At 43.1% G+C, this 20,997-nt stretch overlaps 2 protein-coding genes across 5 annotated transcripts; both read right to left on the bottom strand.

The window, feature by feature from the left end:
* Positions 1-49: 49 nt before the first annotated feature.
* Positions 50-6,799, bottom strand: lgals17 (galectin 17). Of its 2 annotated transcripts, none has more exons than XM_027020424.2 (6): positions 6,695-6,799; positions 6,021-6,061; positions 5,553-5,906; positions 4,898-5,167; positions 1,235-1,285; positions 50-837 (listed from the first exon to the last, which is right to left on the bottom strand). In XM_027020424.2, the coding sequence occupies exons 3-6, from the start codon at positions 5,752-5,754 to the stop codon at positions 755-757; spliced, it is 606 nt and encodes a 201-aa protein (XP_026876225.2). In that variant the 5' UTR covers positions 5,755-5,906; positions 6,021-6,061; positions 6,695-6,799; the 3' UTR covers positions 50-754. The 2 variants fall into 2 exon arrangements, with proteins under 2 accessions (XP_026876225.2, XP_026876224.2); XM_027020423.2 differs by having other exon boundaries at positions 6,715-6,784.
* Positions 6,800-12,701: 5,902 nt separating this feature from the next.
* Positions 12,702-20,747, bottom strand: LOC113583851. 3 transcript variants are annotated; one of them, XM_035523690.1, is made up of 9 exons: positions 20,357-20,747; positions 16,559-16,825; positions 15,974-16,255; positions 15,666-15,701; positions 15,016-15,120; positions 14,748-14,801; positions 14,146-14,177; positions 13,790-13,885; positions 12,702-13,048 (listed from the first exon to the last, which is right to left on the bottom strand). In XM_035523690.1, the coding sequence occupies exons 1-9, from the start codon at positions 20,424-20,426 to the stop codon at positions 13,025-13,027; spliced, it is 966 nt and encodes a 321-aa protein (XP_035379583.1). In that variant the 5' UTR covers positions 20,427-20,747; the 3' UTR covers positions 12,702-13,024. The 3 variants fall into 3 exon arrangements, with proteins under 3 accessions (XP_035379583.1, XP_035379582.1, XP_026876227.2); XM_035523689.1 differs by lacking the exon at positions 12,702-13,048 and having other exon boundaries at positions 13,478-13,885; positions 15,016-15,081; XM_027020426.2 differs by lacking the exon at positions 12,702-13,048 and having other exon boundaries at positions 13,478-13,885.
* Positions 20,748-20,997: the final 250 nt, after the last annotated feature.

A 20,997-nucleotide genomic window follows, 5' to 3' on the forward strand; every position in this document is an offset into this window, starting at 1 on the left:
TTATTTTATATTTATTTTTTGCTGCATTCTTCAAGATTCAACACAAATATTGAAATTAACTATTTATTAATACAAACAATAAAACAATTAACTGTATTTATTAACAAACATTTATTTACTCAGATACTTGAATGCCACTATTTATATTCTTATTCAATTATTAAATATTATTATATAAAGTGCATTTCAAAAAGAAAAGTTTTAAATGATCAAATTTGAACACATTTCTATAGAGAGGCTACACATTCTTGTTTATTTGGCCTTGTTTTCTGGTCTGTATGGGTGACTAAATTATTGGCACTGATACAGGTCTGGAAATGATGGAGAAGAATAACTCATGTTAGCTAGCAACCAAGCACAGCTCACCACCACCTCCACACAGCGACACAGCAGACAGGATACTGCATGACATTTTCACTCAAATGTAATCTTAAAAACCAAAAAACACACAGGCAGGGGTGCTGCTAACACCCACCCCCGAGTTAGTTGCATGCCTGTCAAGAACACGATGGCAGTGGTCAGACAAACGCCGGGCATGACCCACAACACTCCTCAGTTCTTACGGATGTTGGACAGGCACACTGGCCCTGCCATTTAAGGCCTGACCCTTCCCACCTGCTCCGCTGACACAGTCATTAGAGGTGAAAGTCTCCACTCATTCTGACTTTCACCAGTAGTATCAGAGCAGCTCCACCCATAGCGTTGTGCACTAGGTGGAGCCGGGTTGACAGTCGTCTCAGAGATCAGCGCCACCTCAGGGCAGATGGATCAGAGCGTGAGATGAGAGGAACAGGACAACTGTGAGGCAGAGTGAAGGAGCATCCACCTTGCCTGAGTCTGTGAATAGAGAGAGAGAGGGAGAGAGAGAGTAGCAGAAAAGAGAAAGAGTGGGAGAATGAGGGGGGATATTTAAAAAAAGACAGAGAGAGAATTAAATATTGAATAATAAATCAGAAGCCAATCCCTTGCTCTGTCACAGAGATCTCGAGTTCCAAATATCTCCTAGATTGTAAAATTATAACCAGGAAGACTTTAAAAGATTATTCTGACACATTCAGTGTGTACATGCTGCTTCTTACTTATTCCACACACTCTCAACTTTAGCAGTCGTTACAACCACATTAAACCATCGACCGGGTCAAAGCCAGCTGGAGCCTAGACTCGTAGCCAGCGTGAGTAACGAGTGGCGTTCCTACAGACTCTGTATGTCCCGCACCACTCTGTTATTACGTACCTAAAGAGATCTGCTTCTCCTTGACTTCTGACCCTGTTGTTGCCACAGATCCTATAGGGGTAAAAAGAGAAAAGAAACAATGTAGCCAGAACATTCCATATCATTCCACATCTTTTCCTCAATGAACTCTAAATAATGAACTCCACCCCCCAAAAAGAACCATTAAAATATTTTACAATTCATTCTGTTAAGAATTCTGTACGCATCAACATAATGGAATATATTCAGCTGTCACTATTCCACATGCCTGAAGTAATGCCTGAAATCGCATTCTTCTATATGCTATACTGTAGTATTTTTTAGACTGAGCAGTTAGTATGTTCACACTGCAAAAACACCATAATGCATAAAAGTATATTTAAAGGGTCCACATTCTGCTCTAAATACACAGCAGAAGTTAGTGTGATAATCATATGAGTGTGTCATTTCAGAAGTATGGAAATTAAGCCATTTCTAAACCACATATACTTCAGAGAGGAATGTGGAGTATAGACATATACTCTGACAAAACAAGCATTGTACATGGGTTCAGACTGCTGCAAATGTCAGCTTTGGTGTGCTAGAAGCGGGAATGGGAACAGGCCATGTGAAGGGATAGTGTGTAGAGGTGTGGACCGGGCCATGTGGTGGGTGGTGTAGACTGGGTGTAGACGTGCTGTTCTGTGGTGTGGTGGGTGGTGTAGACGAGCTGTTCTGTGGTGTGGTGGGTGGTGTAGACTGGGTGTAGACGTGCTGTTCTGTGGTGTGGTGGGTGGTGTAGACTGGGTGTAGACGAGCTGTTCTGTGGTGTGGTGGGTGGTGTAGACTGGGTGTAGACGTGCTGTTCTGTGGTGTGGTGGGTGGTGTAGACGAGCTGTTCTGTGGTGTGGTGGGTGGTGTAGACGTGCTGTTCTGTGGTGTGGTGGGTGGTGTAGACTGGGTGTAGACGAGCTGTTCTGTGGTGTGGTGGGTGGTGTAGACTGGGTGTAGACGTGCTGTTCTGTGGTGTGGTGGGTGGTGTAGACTGGGTGTAGACGAGCTGTTCTGTGGTGTGGTGGGTGGTGTAGACGTGCTGTTCTGTGGTGTGGTGGGTGGTGTAGACTGGGTGTAGACATGCTGTTCTGTGCTGTGGTGGGTGGTGTAGACTGGTGTAGACATGCTGTTCTGTGGTGTGGTGGGTGGTGTAGACTGGGTGTAGACGAGCTGTTCTGTGGTGTGGTGGGTGGTGTAGACTGGGTGTAGACGAGCTGTTCTGTGGTGTGGTGGGTGGTGTAGACTGGGTGTAGACGAGCTGTTCTGTGGTGTGGTGGGTGGTGTAGACTGGGTGTAGACGAGCTGTTCTGTGGTGTGGTGGGTGGTGTAGACGAGCTGTTCTGTGGTGTGGTGGGTGGTGTAGACGAGCTGTTCTGTGGTGTGGTGGGTGGTGTAGACTGGGTGTAGACGTGCTGTTCTGTGGTGTGGTGGGTGGTGTAGACTGGGTGTAGACGAGCTGTTCTGTGGTGTGGTGGGTGGTGTAGACGTGCTGTTCTGTGGTGTGGTGGGTGGTGTAGACTGGGTGTAGACATGCTGTTCTGTGCTGTGGTGGGTGGTGTAGACTGGTGTAGACATGCTGTTCTGTGGTGTGGTGGGTGGTGTAGACTGGGTGTAGACGAGCTGTTCTGTGGTGTGGTGGGTGGTGTAGACTGGGTGTAGACGAGCTGTTCTGTGGTGTGGTGGGTGGTGTAGACTGGGTGTAGACGAGCTGTTCTGTGGTGTGGTGGGTGGTGTAGACTGGGTGTAGACGAGCTGTTCTGTGGTGTGGTGGGTGGTGTAGACTGGGTGTAGACGTGCTGTTCTGTGGTGTGGTGGGTGGTGTAGACTGGGTGTAGACGAGCTGTTCTGTGGTGTGGTGGGTGGTGTAGACTGGGTGTAGACGTGCTGTTCTTTGATGTGGTGGGTGGTGTAGACTGGGTGTAGACGAGCTGTTCTGTGGTGTGGTGGGTGGTGTAGACTGGGTGTAGACGTGCTGTTCTGTGGTGTGGTGGGTGGTGTAGACTGGGTGTAGACGAGCTGTTCTGTGGTGTGGTGGGTGGTGTAGACGTGCTGTTCTGTGGTGTGGTGGGTGGTGTAGACTGGGTGTAGACGTGCTGTGGTGGGTGGTGTAGACTGGGTGTAGACGTGCTGTGGTGGGTGGTGTAGACTGGGTGTAGACGTGCTGTTCTGTGGTGTGGTGGGTGGTGTAGACTGGGTGTAGACGAGCTGTTCTGTGGTGTGGTGGGTGGTGTAGACTGGGTGTAGACGTGCTGTTCTGTGGTGGTGTGGTGGGTGGTGTAGACTGGGTGTAGACGAGCTGTTCTGTGGTGTGGTGGGTGGTGTAGACTGGGTGTAGACGAGCTGTTCTGTGGTGTGGTGGGTGGTGTAGACGAGCTGTTCTGTGGTGTGGTGGGTGGTGTAGACGAGCTGTTCTGTGGTGTGGTGGGTGGTGTAGACTGGGTGTAGACGAGCTGTTCTGTGGTGTGGTGGGTGGTGTAGACTGGGTGTAGACGAGCTGTTCTGTGGTGTGGTGGGTGGTGTAGACTGGGTGTAGACGAGCTGTTCTGTGGTGTGGTGGGTGGTGTAGACTGGGTGTAGACGAGCTGTTCTGTGGTGTGGTGGGTGGTGTAGACTGGGTGTAGACGAGCTGTTCTGTGGTGTGGTGGGTGGTGTAGACGTGCTGTTCTGTGGTGTGGTGGGTGGTGTAGACTGGGTGTAGACGTGCTGTTCTGTGGTGTGGTGGGTGGTGTAGACTGGGTGTAGACGTGCTGTTCTGTGGTGTGGTGGGTGGTGTAGACTGGGTGTAGACGAGCTGTTCTGTGGTGTGGTGGGTGGTGTAGACTGGGTGTAGACGAGCTGTTCTGTGGTGTGGTGGGTGGTGTAGACTGGGTGTAGACGAGCTGTTCTGTGGTGTGGTGGGTGGTGTAGACTGGGTGTAGACGAGCTGTTCTGTGGTGTGGTGGGTGGTGTAGACTGGGTGTAGACGAGCTGTTCTGTGGTGTGGTGGGTGGTGTAGACTGGGTGTAGACGTGCTGTTCTGTGGTGTGGTGGGTGGTGTAAACTGGGTGTAGACGAGCTGTTCTGTGGTGTGGTGGGTGGTGTAGACTGGGTGTAGACGTGCTGTTCTGTGGTGTGGTGGGTGGTGTAGACTGGGTGTAGACGAGCTGTTCTGTGGTGTGGTGGGTGGTGTAGACGTGCTGTTCTGTGGTGTGGTGGGTGGTGTAGACTGGGTGTAGACGTGCTGTTCTGTGGTGTGGTGGGTGGTGTAGACTGGGTGTAGACGTGCTGTTCTGTGGTGTGGTGGGTGGTGTAGACTGGGTGTAGACGTGCTGTTCTGTGGTGTGGTGGGTGGTGTAGACTGGGTGTAGACGAGCTGTTCTGTGGTGTGGTGGGTGGTGTAGACTGGGTGTAGACGAGCTGTTCTGTGGTGTGGTGGGTGGTGTAGACGTGCTGTTCTGTGGTGTGGTGGGTGGTGTAGACTGGGTGTAGACATGCTGTTCTGTGCTGTGGTAGGTGGTGTAGACTGGTGTAGACATGCTGTTCTGTGGTGTGGTGGGTGGTGTAGACTGCTGTTCTGTGGTGTGATGGGTGGTGTAGACGTGCTGTTCTGTGCTGTGGTAGGTGGTGTAGACTGGGTGTAGATGCGCTATTCTGTGCTGTGACGTGCTTTACCTGTGACGGATACCTTCACGGTGCTCAGCGTCAGCCCCTCCTCGTCCACCACCCTGTACGTTCCACTGTTGCTGGTCACAACCTCCCGGACAACCAGCTTCCTGCCGCGCTCCTCCACCCAACGTTCACCGCCACTGTCCTGCCCACGCTGCCACAGCACGCGCCACTCGGGAGTGCCCTCTTGCTGGAACACCAACATCTTGGCCTGGTTTGTGTACAGGTCCAGGATCAGGTCCTTTCCACTCTCCACTGACTGTATGTGCTTATGGTCTGTGCGTGCACACACAGAGACAGACCCACAGGGCTATAGAGGACATCGATTTTCTCATGTTCACCTTTTTAATCCATATACAGCAGTCTTACATGCAAACTAAGGTATGAATCATCTACATGAGAACTGAGCACACAAAAAGAATGTATTATGTTGATGCAAACTACACAAACTAAAGCATGTGTTAGGTAGACTAGAAAGCTGAAAGTTTACTTCTCTAGGTATCTATTAAACTGACCACTGTGTGTTCATACATCTTTCTACACCTAAAGCATAACGTGCAAAATACACCACAGCAGCCCAGTTTAATTAAGTTAAATGAAACACCATAATAATAATATTTAAGATGAAGACATATACAAAGCACAATTTAAGAAACCTCACCTACTACCGCGAGCCGCACGCTGTGGATTAAAATTTGGTTTTTGACTCTCGACTGGCCGACCACCAGATAGCTCTCGTAGATCCCCGCGTCGCGGAATCGGACATCTGACAAGATCAATGAGCAGTTTCCTTCCGCCAGCATCTCCATGGGGACATCCGCGCGGTTCTCGTAGGACTCACCCTGCACCGAGTCCTTTCCCATGCGCTCGAACACCGTGTGGGAGACGGTCTGCCACAGGATGTACGGCGCCTGGGCCGTGGGCGACACATACGTCCGACACGAACAGGGCAGGACGGCCTGGCGCCCCACTTCCGACCAGGCGTACCCAGGGAAGCGCGAGAGAGGGGAACAATCTGAGGGAAGGTTGGATTTCGAAAACAAGAAAAAAATTAATTAATTTAAAAAAAATTAGAAAACGACGACAGCAGCGAATTCTCGTGAAGTGTTTTTGGAGCAGACCTACTCACCGACAGAGGTGACAAGGCAGGTGATGATGCACGCTGACAACCTGAGAAATCATTTTAATAACAGTTAGCGAATGCCGCAACTGCACGTTTCTCACCGTGCTGCAAGAAAAGCCATGCTCAGCTCTACCGCCTGCTCGCTGCACATGAACCACATGAACCACATGAACCGCGAACTGAGTGTGAGTAATTTCATGTCTTGCAGAGGTCTTGCAGAGGCCAGGACTAGCTCGCCTCTGGCTTGGAAACAGCCTTAACATATCCGGTAAATGTCACCCACAACGTGGAGCTGAAATGTTAAGTTTCGGATTCCCGATAAAAGCTTATAGAGCTCTGAAAAAAACAAAACAAAACATCGCCACCTACCGACAGAAACAACACCCATACTCTAGTGAAGCTAGACGTGTAAAACTGAAAAAATAAAGAAAGATGAATAAACATAAAAATAAGTGCTAGGTTTTAGATCTACTTTACTCCTAGTTCACTCGTAGCTTCAAATAACGATTTTATATTTAAAAAATGCTTTACATAAAGCAGTCTCGCGAATAAATTAATATATAGAAATAAGAAACATAGAAATAAAAAATATGGTCACGTCGGGGTAAAAAGGCAAGCGCCTAAAAATATCAGTTTAACTGTTCTTGGCATCGGAGACTTTTTTGCTAACGCTTTCTCACCAGTGAATGCCCGTTCTCACCAGTGAATGCCCGTTCTCCGCTCCATCTGGTGCTCTGGACCGCTCCTGAATGAGTGTGAGCGCTGTGTGAGTGAGCGAACCTACATATACGCCGCTCGTTCCCTGTTACTAATAAACGAAACTTACCGGCTGCAGACTGACATGTGGAGCGCATTAGTGTCAATATGTAGCGAGAAACGAAACACATGTCCACTGTATGGAGAAAGAGTTTTCCCTTTACAAAGCAAACTTAAAAGACCCTTTCCTTGTATGTCTCTTGTATACAAACCTAAGCTTCAGCACATAGTTTGAGAGAGAGAGAGAGAGAGAGAGAGAGAGAGAGAAAAAGAAAGAAAGAAAGAAAGAAAGCGAGCGAGCGCTGACCGGCGATGCATAGACCGGTTTACATTTCGGTGCTGTTATTCAGTGAGTATATTTACACACCGGTAGGTGCATTGTGTCTTAACAGAGACACGCACAGACTGGTATATTTTGTTTTATATTTGAACGTCTTTGACATATATGCTGTATATTAGCAGTTGGATTCATTGATTCAATAATTGATCGATCAATCATAGGTCATATGCTGCTTTAGTTGCTAGGTTACTGGATATTATGTTTCAAACAAGCTTCAGTCACTCAGCTGATGAGAACTTATGACTTTGGTTACATTACGCCATTGTACTTTTCAGCAGGCTCATGTGTGCTGATTTCAGATCTACCAGAAAACGAGACATCAACCTGATCTGACATAAAAAAAACATGCGAAAGAACTGTTTCATAGTGAAAAACGGGGAATATATATCCTCCCCCATCACGAGTGGAGCCGTTCTATATACTTCACACCATTTTTTCATTTCGATTGATTGTTACAGGATTACTATAATTACATAACTTGAATATGCCTAATTATCCAATGTTTCCACAGGCGTCCGTGGAGCATGCTTGTGTTTTCCCCCTGTCCAGCGTCTAAATGTCCCACAGGGAGGAAACGCCACCCTGGTGTGCAACATTCCCACCCGCGATCATACAGCATGGTACCGGCAGAGCCGTGCGGAGCTGGCACTGCTCATATCGGCCAGCAGAGGAGGTCTTAAGCACGATACCATCATTGTCAGTATGAACAAAGATCCGGACCACTTTCTACTAATGACAGAGAACATGAGTCTGAGTATCACGGCTGTTGGACCGTCCGACGTCGGTCTGTATTACTGCGGAAGGCAAGACGGCGTAGCGCGTATGCACTTTGGCAAGGCCATCCGTCTGACCCTGGCAGGTGAGACAGGCTCCCAGCTAGCTAGAGCTGGTATCGGCAGTTCTGCGCCCAGTGTAGGAACCCCTGCCATGTTCCCATACATCCAGCTCATGGAAACTCTGAAAAGACTTGTGAGCTTGAACTAAGGAGTTCAGTCAGTGCTGTCAGAGCAGGGAAAACATGAAATTATTGTTCAGGAATATTTTTCCATACTTTTAATGATTTTATTATTCAGGAATATGTTTACATACTTTTAATAATTTTATTATTCAGGAAAATATTTGCATAGTATTAATGATTATATTATACAGGAATATGTTTACATTTAATGATTTTTGAAAAAGTCAGTGGTGTAGCAACTGTGTACATTCCCAGAGAGTGGGAATCTACCAAAACTTTGTTTACAAACATCACATGCAGGACCTCAAAATATGTCATGTGTAAAACACCAGAGAAGAAAAATTGCCTTCAATTTTATGCTTTGAAGTTCCCATGAAACTCTATTCCTTGAGAAATTGGTCAGTCATTTGCTGGTTTAAGACAAGACACTTTGTGGCTAATTATTTGAATATTAATATTCTTTTGATTTGAATATTCTTCAATAGTCTTCATATTCAGTTGAATATAATTTTAAATTTAATCTCTTAATATAGCAAATTCTAATCTTTAATAGAGAAAAGCTTGTTTTGTTTCATGTTTAGTTATTCACTCCACTTTTATGTGTGCTTATTTTATGTTCCCTTCTTAAACCTTTGCTCAGTTTGAATACTGTGTTGTTCTTTGTCTAATCTGATGTGAAGTGCATGTTTGAGAAATTCTGCAGAACTCTTCTTAAAGAGCACAGTAGTAGTGCAAGATTTCACAAGACTTAAAATAACAATCAAACTAATGAGTAAACAGACTTACAGACTGATGAGATTTTGATCATGTAACAACATTTGTAAATGTTGTCTGGAGAATGTGGGAACCTGCCTCCCTACAGCAGAATTTAAACATTTACTGCAGGATCCTTTACTCTTCCCAAGCATCAGTTCTGATTCAAAGACTTCCAAGAGGTTGTCTGCATAACCTAAGATAGTATCACATGATGCTTAGCGATTGAGTTCTGCAGAAAGCATGCGTGAGTTCCACAGGAAGCATGCGGCAGGCATAGATTTAAGTGTGATATAAAAATATATTGTTTAGTCAGAACAACCGCATGGCATCAGAGCTGCACACCCCCCTAACCTTTGTTGTTCCTGTGTAGTGCAATATCTTGAAGTCCACAGCAGTCAGAGTGAATGCGGTGAACCCAGGAGGCTCAGATTTGCTTTGTCTAGCAGAGTCTTTTTCCATTCAAAGAAATATACTCATCTAGAAAACAGAATCTTGCCCACCTTCATGCAGCAGTGCAGATCCTCCCCACACTGTGGTTTCTCAGGGGTTTCTCTGTTCCAGATGTGGTGGATGATGCCCTGGAGGCAACTCTGCTGTGCTGGAAGCTTCTGCTCGTGGCCAGCTCCCTTCTCGCTTTCACACTCATTTGCCTCACTGTGATCTGCTGCAAACAAGGTGTGGTGTGAGGTTTATGTAAAGTAGCTCATATGCGTCTGCCCTGTACACTGTGAAGACACTCTCAGTACCATTTGATTGTATGCTTCTGTGGGAGTGTTTATGTGTGTATTTCTGTGTGAGCGTTTATGTGTGTATTTTAGTGGGAGTGTTTATATGCGTGTATTTCTGTGGGAGTGTTCATGTGTGTGTTTTAGTGGGAGTGTTTATGTGTGTATGTGTATTTCTGTGGGAGTGTTTATGTGTATTTTAGTGGGAGTGTTTATGTATACATTTCTGTAGGAGTGTTTATGTGTGTGTTTTAGTGGGAGTGTTTATATACGTGTATTTCTGTGGGAGTGTTTATGTGTGTGTTTTAGTGGGAGTGTGTACAGCTCAGTTCAGGCTGCCTCTGCACATTGTGGAGATGTTTTGTGTCATTTATCCTTTGCTACTTGATGTGCTGAGAACAAAGCAAATTTCCCTTGTGTGAAAAAATACCTTGATTTATTCAGATGAGTGTAAATACCTATTTTTTCAGACAAGGGTTAATTAGAGCAGGTCTAATGTTACAACATTGAGAGGACATTTGGGTTTTCAGCACTGAAAGTTAAATCTAATGGTGTGTGAAATCTACATAGGGCTTGAATGGAGTCCAGTTCTAATTTTACTCCTCATTTTGTTTATGTATGATACTTTGATCTGCTATGATAACATGCACATTGCTCTGCTCACAAAGGATTAGTAAGAATATGATTCAGATTATACTGTGCACTTATGCAAAATGAATAGATCTTGGGTGATCGGAGTTATTCATTTGATTTTGTTTTATCACTTCAGGCTTGTGCTTCAATAAGAAGTGCGTGAAGGAGAACTCCAGCCTGAAGGTATAGTATCACTCCCAAATGTATCCCAAAGCAGCTGCAGTCAGTCCTGTATGCAAAGATCTGTGGGAGTTGCCTCATGACTGAAAGGCATAGAAGGGTATGGCAGTTTCTGGTCATGATATCAGTGATCACAATGATTTTTTATTTTGGTATTATTGCAATAGTTTTAATACACATTGAATTCAGCACAAATAAACAAATCATTTCACTGCAAGGGTTGTTCTGATGAACTTCTTACTGAACCGCTCATGATAACGGCACGGAAAAATTGATTACAACTTAAAGAAAAATGAAATGATCACCTGTATTATTGTTTATTGTTAAAACTATCTTAACAAAGGATTTGCAAGGAGACTGTATCAGTAGGTCATTGACCTCCACTTTTTTAAAAGTTGGTAATCTTACAAATGTAACTAATTACTAAAAATTGAAACAGTATGATTACCACTGGGTTTTGAGCTTCATCATATCATATCCTTCATCACTAAAACTGATAGCCTTCCCCTCTCTAAGGGAAATCAGCTACCTAAACCAATGAATTTGAGGGGAAAAGCAGCAGTCTGTCGAACGAAAACCTGCCACCAGCCTGGGACTTTGCTGTTAGGGTTGCTAGCCCTGTGTTAAAGGGACATATCACGTAGAAATCTAACAGGGAATGAAAGCTGAAACAGAACAGCTATTATGCAAATGAGCACATGCTAACTGGCTCTGATCACTTTCCATTTGTTGGTCACCAATAAAGGCAGTGTCATGCCTCCAGCCTGCCTCCTGTGGACTACATTGCCCACAATCCTCTTGTGCATTCCCGAGCCTGTTTATTCATGTCACCTCTGTCTGGATTATTCCTAAGTGTCTCTATGTATTTAAACTGTACTGTTATACTTCACCTTTGGGAAATTTTGCTCAGCTTTGTCTAGTGTGTCCAGTTGTTGGTTGTTGTACATACCTCTGCCTGGTTTACTGACCTCTGCCTGGTTTTTGGGATCTATGCCTGGTTTCTCCATTTTGCCCCTGTCGCCTTTTGCCTGTCCCTTACCAGTTCAGCTCTGGTTTTGTACCTAGTCTGTTTCTTGACTCTTAGATTACCCCTTGACTGGTTTTAGTAAACCTTTTGTATTTAAGAGACAGACTCTAAAAATGATCTAAACTGGTGAATTAACTGACTTTTGCCTTTGATCAGGAATAATCACATATTATTCTAGATAGTTCAAAATAGTTTATGTTTTATGTTGTAATAATAATAATAATAATAATAATAATAATAATGTTTAATTTATATAGCACCTTTCACAAAGGTTGCTTTACAATGCAGCAATATTTAAAAACAAATATACTGATAAAAAGGAAGGTCTTCAGAAGACAGTTTGAGAATGAAAGACAAATGTGGTTTTGTAGAGAGAGGGGAGATAATTCCACAGTTTAGTTGCTGAAAGGTTCTAAAAGGACCCACAGAAGAGTTTAGTGTGAGAGATGGTAAGAAGACAGCAATCGGTGGATCTGAGGGAACGTGGGGGGGTTAGGAGGAATGGCCAGCCCATGAGGAGCTCTGAAGGTAGTGAGGAGTATTACACCGAACATGTGCTACAACCAGTAACCAGTGCAACAGAGGTGTTGTGAGCAGGTTGTAGGTAATTGCTAATTGAGTAGGTAATTGCTGCTGAGTTTTCAATAAACTAAAATTTGTTAATGGTTTTGGCTTTAAGACCAATTAAAAGTGTTACAATAATCAATGTGAGCAGATATGAGGACATGAAGCAGTTTTGCCATGACTAAGTGTGAGTAATGGCAAGAGGCATGGTACCTTACAAAGATGGAAAAAAAAAAGAAGTGATGATCTTATAAAGTATCTATTCATGACATCTTGTGGTGCTTTTGTAATTAAAGTTCATAATCTCCAAAGCAATGTGTCACCGTTTCCTGTGATGCCCTTTCACTGCCTGATTTAATGGTGTTTGTTGCTGGTGTCTGAGGTAATGCTGTTTGTTGTTATTGTTGTCTGGTGTAATGGTGTTTGTTGGTGGTGTTGTCTGGTTTAATGGTGTTTGTTGCGGGTGTAGGTGATGGATCTGCAGTATGCGAGTCTTCGACACCTGCCAAGGGCTCGGGGAAGAATGCTAGCAACTGCACCCACCAGTACCAGCACCAGTGCCAGTACCAGTTCCAGCATGATATACGATACTGTAGCCAAGAACGTCACAGCCATTCCCTGAGCTTCAGCTAATCACTGCTCTGTCTCTTCAGGACATACATAAAAATACATATATAAAAATAAAATATAAAGATAAAAATACATATATAAATAAAGATATATAGAAAGATAGATATATTGATAGATGTATAGACAGATAAGACATATTGATAGGTAAATTGATATATTGATAGATATGTTGATAGATATATTGATAGGTAGCTTGCTAGATAGGTAGATTGATAGATGAGAGAGAGAAGTAATTTTGTCTTGATTACCTTACATATCAATGACCTCCCTTAATGACATCACATATTAATGGTTTTCATCTGTATTGGATACCCAGAGGAAAGTCGATGTGCAGTATCTCAGTTTATTACATTTTCAGACTCATAATCAGTACATTGTCAGAGTTCATTAAATGTATTTTCTTAAACATGTGTTTGCAAGGCAGCTATTCTTCTTTCAGCATTATTTGGATTTTTGCTTGTAGATCTAAAATGTAGAAATGTTTAAATGTAAATTTTTGTACTATGTGTTAACTCTAAAGAGAACTAAACTAATAGATTATAGTTTTAAGCAAATCATAACACACAAAGTCAAAATCTAGAGTTGTGCTCATAGAGAAATAAATATTTTCAAAGTTATCATTTCAGTCTAGAGTCATGATGTAGCATGGTGAGATGAGTGCAGAGTCATGATGTAGCGGTGAGATGAGTGCAGAGTCATGATGTAGCATGGTGTGATGAGTGCAGAGTCATGATGTAGCATGGTGTGATGAGTGCAGAGTCATGATGTAGCATGGTGTGATGAGTGCAGAGTCATGATGTAATGGTGAGATGAGTGCAGAGTCATGATGTAATGGTGTGATGAGTGCAGAGTCATGATGTAATGGTGAGATGAGTGCAGAGTCATGATGTAGCATGGTGTGATGAGTGCAGAGTCATGATGTAACGGTGAGATGAGTGCAGAGTCATGATGTAGCATGGTGTGATGAGGTTATATGTTTGTGTGAATAAACAATGATGGGATGTACAGTTATTTCATTGGTATTACTCCCTGATTATATGGACCTGGACTCTCAGATTATCTGTCTGTGGTAGAGGCCTGATGGGAGCTACAGTCTCAGATTGTCTGATGTGTGTGATACAGAGCTAATAGGGGCTACAGTCTCAGATTATCTGATTTGTGTGGCACAGAGCTTGCTGGCGTCAGCAGCAGTGTGGAGTAGATGACCTGCTGTCTATTGTCCTGGGACCAGCCACGAGGCCTCCAGTTCTGCCGTCCCAGTGAAGCATACTGAATCTCACTATGGTCTGTCAGAGAATTGGACTGGAAAGACATGCACACGCACACGCACACACATGCACACGCATGCACGCACACACACACACGCACATTTTGATCAATGACCACTACAGTAGCTGAAAGGTGATGTTTGTTTTGAACTAGGGCTCATAATTATGGAGCATGAAGGAGGGAGTTCTGATAAAATCAGTTTCCTGTAGCTCTGGGCTCATAATGAATCCCTGAGCTTCTGGCCAAGGAATGGGTATTAGTTGGGTTTAGTAGTGAAGAAGGGCAGCACTCACATGTTCCTCATCAGAGCAGCTCCTGGATGGATCTGCCAGGACAAAACACAAACACACACACACGCACACACTAATGTCTGCAATCCTGTGAAGGTCATTTGCCTCTGTGGCTTGACTGAAACTGAGAAATTTTTTTTGAAAGTTAAGGACCATCTTCAACCAGGTAAAACAAGAGGAAATCTCTCAGTGAGAAAAACCTTCTTGCTGTGTGTGCGCATATACACTTGTGTGTGTTTGTTCTTTTTTTAATGCAAGTCCAACATCTTCATGTGTTTCTGCAGTTTTGCTTTTTGGTTCCGTTACCGCTGATGTTGTGAGTGTATCAGTGTCACTGTGATTCTCTCCTGTTCTCGGATTTGTGTGTGTTTGTGGGTTTGGTTTGTATTAACACACAGTCTCTCCAAGTAGCTCATCAAAACAAGCAGTGCTGTGTGGACTAAACATGCTCAGTACTAAATGTTCACCATGGCAAAGACACCGGATTCAAATTATGGATGACAAAGACATCAGGTGCAGGTCTCTTCTTTCTCCTAACGGTGAAATTGGTTTGTGTCGACTCAACCAACAACAGCCACATCGTAACCAACCCATAATGACCTTACCTTCACCTGACATCTTCTGCAGCTGCAGATTAGTTGTTTCCTGTTTTTTTGTTGCTGTAAAATGAAAACAACAAAATAGTGTAAACCATTATGTCCACCAGATGGCGTTATTGATCACTGGATGATGACATTCAGGCTCTCACACACCCTACTACTTATGGTCTTAAACACAATTTATTGATTTTTTTTGTCTTTGTATTTTTTCCTGATGGTCAAAGTCCACAGCAAGCAGTGATAAGGAAGAAAATCCAGCCCTGGATTTATTCACCTGCTTCTTTCTTCCTGTTTCTGATTTTCAACCTGAACGACACGTAGAGCAGCAGGACCACAACCACTGCTGGCAGAAACACAGCCAGGACAGCAATCAGCGTCACTGGCACCGCACACACACACACACACACACACACACACACACACACACACACATACACACATACACGTACACACACACACACACATATACACGTACACACACACACATATACACGTACACACGTACACACACACACGTACACACATACACACACACACGTACACACATACATATGCACACACACACATACATACACACACATACATACATACATGTACACACACGTACACGTACACATACACACATACACGTACACATACACACATACATACGCACACACGTATACACACACACACACACACACACACATACACGTACACACACGTACACGTACACATACACACACGTACATGTACACATACATAAATGTACACATACACACACATATACACACACGTTACACGCATACACACACGCATACACACAGATCAATAACAACATCAGCATAATCAATAATACAAATTATTTGTATTATTTGCAGGTTTGTTAATTAAAATGATAACTAAATTAAAACAAACATAAATTGTAAATTAGACCTACTGTACCATATTGAGACATTTGAGGGATGGTTTCTGTAGATTCTGAAAAGCAGATTCAAAGCAGATATTATTACACATGATTACTGTATATCACTGGGTAAATTAGTATATACCTATATAACTTTGTTATTTAGCCCTGGGTATGTTACTGTAAAATACTGATATATTTGATAAGACTGAGTAGTGCAGTAACTATGAAGCAAGCACACTGCACCTACCAGTAAAGTCTACCAGTTGGTCATTAAAGCTGTTCATGGAAAAAACGGCACCTCGGTAAATCTGATGAAGTCCAGTCAGGAGACGGGAGGACTAACCTGTGTGTCGTACGGTGACATGAGCGATGTCGTTGCCGTTACACAGGTAGAGGCCGGAGTCTGCCGGCTGTAGGCGGAGGAGCCGGAGGTGGTCGTAAGTCTGCACGACCCTGCCGTCCAGATCCTCTCGTTCCTTCCTAAGCGTCCCGTTTTTAAACCACGACGAGATGAACTCACGCCTGGCCTCGGGACTGCGCCTGTACGACCATCGCTGCTTGGACTTGCCGTAGGGTTTACAGGACAGGTACAGAGTTCCACCCTCATAAACAACGACGTTACGAGCTGCAGACCAAAGAGTTACATATGGAGAGGTAAGTAAAAACTGCAGGGTAGTACACAACGCAAACTGTATGTTGAGCACTTAAACGTAAGCGCACCGTCTAGTGGTCATTATTGTGAATGTGTTTTTCTGGACATGGGAGAGTGAGTGAGCAGATTAGCCATACAGTCTGAGGTCTGAAACACCCTAGATCAGCCTGCTTGAACATGGGGGTCAGTCTGGTGGTTTTTGTTTTAAATATTAGATTGATTTTAAAGTAATAGTTTAACTTAGCTTCATTACGTGAACTGTGCCCTGTTGTTTACCTGTAAGCACAGTGACTTTGGCGGTCAGGTTGCTGTTGCAGTAGTACAGCCCAGAGTCCGTCTCCTCTAGATCTCCGATGTACAGCGTTCCGTTTGGGAAGAGCTGGTGTTTGCTCCCATCAAGCTGAGACTGTCCGCGTCTGTGTTCTGTGGCTTTGACCCTAGTGGCTCCATGTCTCCACTCCACGATCAAGCCCTGTCCAACACCTAGGCTCCGCCCACAATCCAGGAGCAGGAAGTGTTCCTCAGGTGCATAGACCCACTGCACTGAGGTCAGAGTATAGTTGCAGATACAACATTACTGATTACACTGCTGTAATCCTACTACTACTACTACCACCGCTACTATGACTACTACTACTATGACTACTATTACTACAACAACAACAACTACTACTACTACTACTACCACTACTACTATGACTACTACAACAACTACTACTACCACCACCACTACTATGACTACTACTATTATGACTACTACCACCACTACTACAACTACCACTAATAATAATAATAATAATAATAATAATAATAATAATAATAATAAAATGGACTGTTGTAGCACCTTTCACATACCCCAGGTCACTTTACAATTAGAATAAGGGAGAAAAAACCTCTAACAAGAAGTAGAAGTGAAGAGTGAATGCTGAATAAGAATGAATAGATGTGGGTAAGGAGGGTAGTGAGGAGAGTAGGGTACTAAAGATCTGCCCCCCAGAGGCTGAACCTGGAGACAGCCAGCAGAGCAGAATCAGACACACAGGAGTTCAAAGAGACAGGTGGGCCACACAGGGCTTTGAAGGCTGAGAGCAGGATTTTATAGCACACACACACACACACACACACACACACACACACACACACACACACACACACACACACACACACTGAAACTGATAAACAGAGTAACTGGTAAAGAATGGAAGCAATGTGGGCAGATTTCATAGTTGGCACTAGGAATTTAGAATATCGTGGAGAGAGGGTGCAGAGTTTTATAAGGTAAACCCTAGAACTAATGATTTGAAGTAGCCTAACCTGAATGTAATGAAGGCATATACCAGGATGTCAGGAACTCTAAAGGGAGCACAGGACAGAGTTGGGCAATATTGAGAAGATGGAAAAATGCGGTCTTAGGGATTTAATATGTGGGTCAAAGGTGAAACAGGGGTCAAAGAAGACACCAAGGTTTTCAACAACAGCAGCCTGGCTGAAATATCATCAACATAGAGTAAGTGGTCAAAGTAGGCAGAGATATGGCTGATATGGTACTTTAATAAATACATTCAGTTTCCTTGGCATCCAGAAACCCCAATGGTATTCTGATTTTGTTTATTGGCTCCATTCATGTAAAGCCCAGTCTCAAGGATACACATGTTCTCTCCACGCATTAGAACTAATCCAAAAACACTGTGGTTGTGTTACAAAAACAAAACAAAAAAACAAAAGCATATATCTGTGTATACATGACAGAGCAGGATCCAGTGGTCTCATTATGTTATTACAAAAAAGCTCTCTTTCTTCTGCAGAACGGGTCTACAAACATTCAGCTGTCATGAGCTATTCTTAAGGCAACAGTGCACCTTTTTGGCTGTGACACAGGGAGTGGAGAGGGGTGTGAGGAGAGACAGGCTGGAGGATGAGGGCTTCATTTAGCTCGAGAACATCTTAAGAACCAGACTGGCGGTGCTAATCCCGGAGTCTAAAACAAACATGGGTGCTCTGTGCTGTCATCAGAGTGGACTGACCAACTCAGAGGCCTGCAGCACCATCAGTGTGTAGCCACCGAGAACAGGAAGCCTGTTATCTTCAGCAAACACGCTTACTGTCCGACCGTCACCCACTAGACTGGCTTGCATGCACAGCTACTGTCACTACTCCTCTCCTCTCACGACGGTCCCCTCATGTTCCTGATCCTGTTCCTGATCCTGTTCCTGATCCTTTCCTAGTCTTTGTATTCTCCGTTTATCCCTTTCTTCTGTTTCTTGTTATTGTCTAGTTAGCCTTATTATTTAACCCGTGTTTCCATTCGTTCATGGCTGGTTATTGTCTATGACTTCCACGTCTACTTGTTCACTGCCTATGTAACTGGCCTGTATTCTGTTAGCCTGGTTACGTTCCCATGCTCCCAATTAATGTATTTGGGTTTTGTCTCTGTTTGTGGAATTCCTGCATTTCACAATTCTGGATTTGCCCATAATAAAGCTCGCTCTTCTCAGCGTGTACTTGCGTCTCTCAGACACTCCCCGTTAAAGCTACTCTCTCAGTAGCTGGTTTATTAGAAGCTCCTGTTATGAATCACCTTGTATGTGTAGTCAGTGTTGACACTAACATGCTAATCTCCTGCAACACCTCTGTATCTGCTAATTCAAACACATGACACGTTAGCCATGTTAGGCCATGTGAAAGTCACTGCTCAGAATGATCTGGCACTAATTTCTATCTGATCAGCAGTGGTACTGTGGTCAGACTAACCAGTAATGAAACTATCCAGTGATGAAACTAACCAGTGATGAAACTATCCAGTGATGAGACTATCCAGTGATGAAACTAACCAATGATGAAACTATCCAGTGATGAGACTATCCAGTGATGAATCTATCCATTGATGAAACTAACCAGTGATGAAACTATCCAGTGATGAAACTAACCAGTGATGAAACTATCCAGTGATGAAACTAACCAGTGATGAAACTATCCAGTGATGAGACTATCCAGTGATGAAACTATCCAGTGATGAGACTATCCAGTGATGAATCTATCCATTGATGAAACTAACCAGTGATGAAACTAACCAGTGATGAAACTAACCAGTGATGAGTCTAATCAGTTGTGACAAGGCTAGAAGTTGGATGTCAGAGTGGCATAGAAACAGATGATCTAAATTCTAGGATGTACACAAACTCATGCATGCACATGTACACACACTGATCTTGTCCATGAACTTCAGCTTCCTGCTCATTCTTTTCCTTTATCAGGAGGAAGAGTGTAGTGGCCAAAACCATGCACTCACTGTCACTCCATTCACGGCCCACACTGCAGTCATTAAAGCTTAAACCACTCAGGCTTCACTCACAAGGGTTCTGGGAGTCAATCATGAACTTTTGACAAGATGGTAATATATGTGGTAATATAGTAAACAAAATATGGGATACTGTATACAGTCTGTGACTGACTTGTAAAACTAAAATCAGTCTTTTCCCAAATTGAATTAAGCAGAAAGATTTAATGCTGCATGATTTAAATGTTATTACTGAAATATTAAATAGTAATTTTTATAATTCCAGTAAATCTGTAATACTCTGCTGTTGAAGCAGCACTGCCATACACCACACTGAACATTAGACGTATGACTTTAGACTAACAGGAATAAAGGGTGCCAGGGCCCTGGATATTAGCAGACATTTCACGTTCCTTACATTTCAGCTTTTGGCAGGCACTTATTATCCAGAGAGATTTTCATATATGTATCAGTATGACATGTGCTGCTCTGTGGGAATCAAAACAACAACCTTGGTGTTGCTAGCAGCAGAACATTGAGCATTGCTGAGTATAATGTTTAGTATTATAGAATGTTTCATTGTTGAGTATTATATGTTTAGTATTATAGAATGTTTCATTGTTAAGTATTATATGTTTAGTATTATAGAATTTTTAATTGCGAGTATTATATGTTTAGTGTTATAGAATGTTTCACTGCTGAGCATTATAATATATGTTTTATATATGTATTATAGTATGTTTCATTGTTGAGTATTATAATACATGTTTATTATTATAGAATGTTTCTCAGCTTACCCATGAAGGTGTCACCCATGGGGAGGAGAGAGAGCAGACTACACGTCCACATCTGGAGAAGGCTCTTCATGGTAGACGTTCACACCACTGACTCCTGCTTCCTTCTTGTTTCTGAGTTTCCTGCTGTGGTCTATGATGTGTTGGCACATGAGTGTGTGTGTTTGTTTATTTTAGTAATGTGTCATACACTGCTGTAAAAATACACTCTGCTATTTTAATCTATGGTTTTCACAATGCACAATTTAAGATATTTTTCATTTAAAAACTTTATTTTGGGAAAAGGTGTTTAATTGAACTATATAATTACCACAAATGTAGTTATAGATTCTGAATTGAAAATGTAAAACACATTTATCATAACACATGTAGTACCTAACACACAGTGCCTAACACACACAGTACCTTACACACACAGTGCCTAACACATACAGTATATACAGTCAAGGCCTTGTATTAAGATTTAATTTCGATTCTCATTTTAGAGAATTCCAAATCTTACATATCACACACTACAAATCCTACAAATTTTGTTCTGTGATATATTTGTTCCGAAGTGCTAAAACTCAAAATTAATATAATGTGATACTGTTTATGTAAGGAAAAAAATATTAAGGCAAATAAAAATATAATCAAGAAAAGGT

Source organism: Electrophorus electricus, chromosome 2 (assembly GCF_013358815.1).
Source record: "Electrophorus electricus isolate fEleEle1 chromosome 2, fEleEle1.pri, whole genome shotgun sequence".
Classification (NCBI taxonomy): domain Eukaryota; kingdom Metazoa; phylum Chordata; class Actinopteri; order Gymnotiformes; family Gymnotidae; genus Electrophorus; species Electrophorus electricus.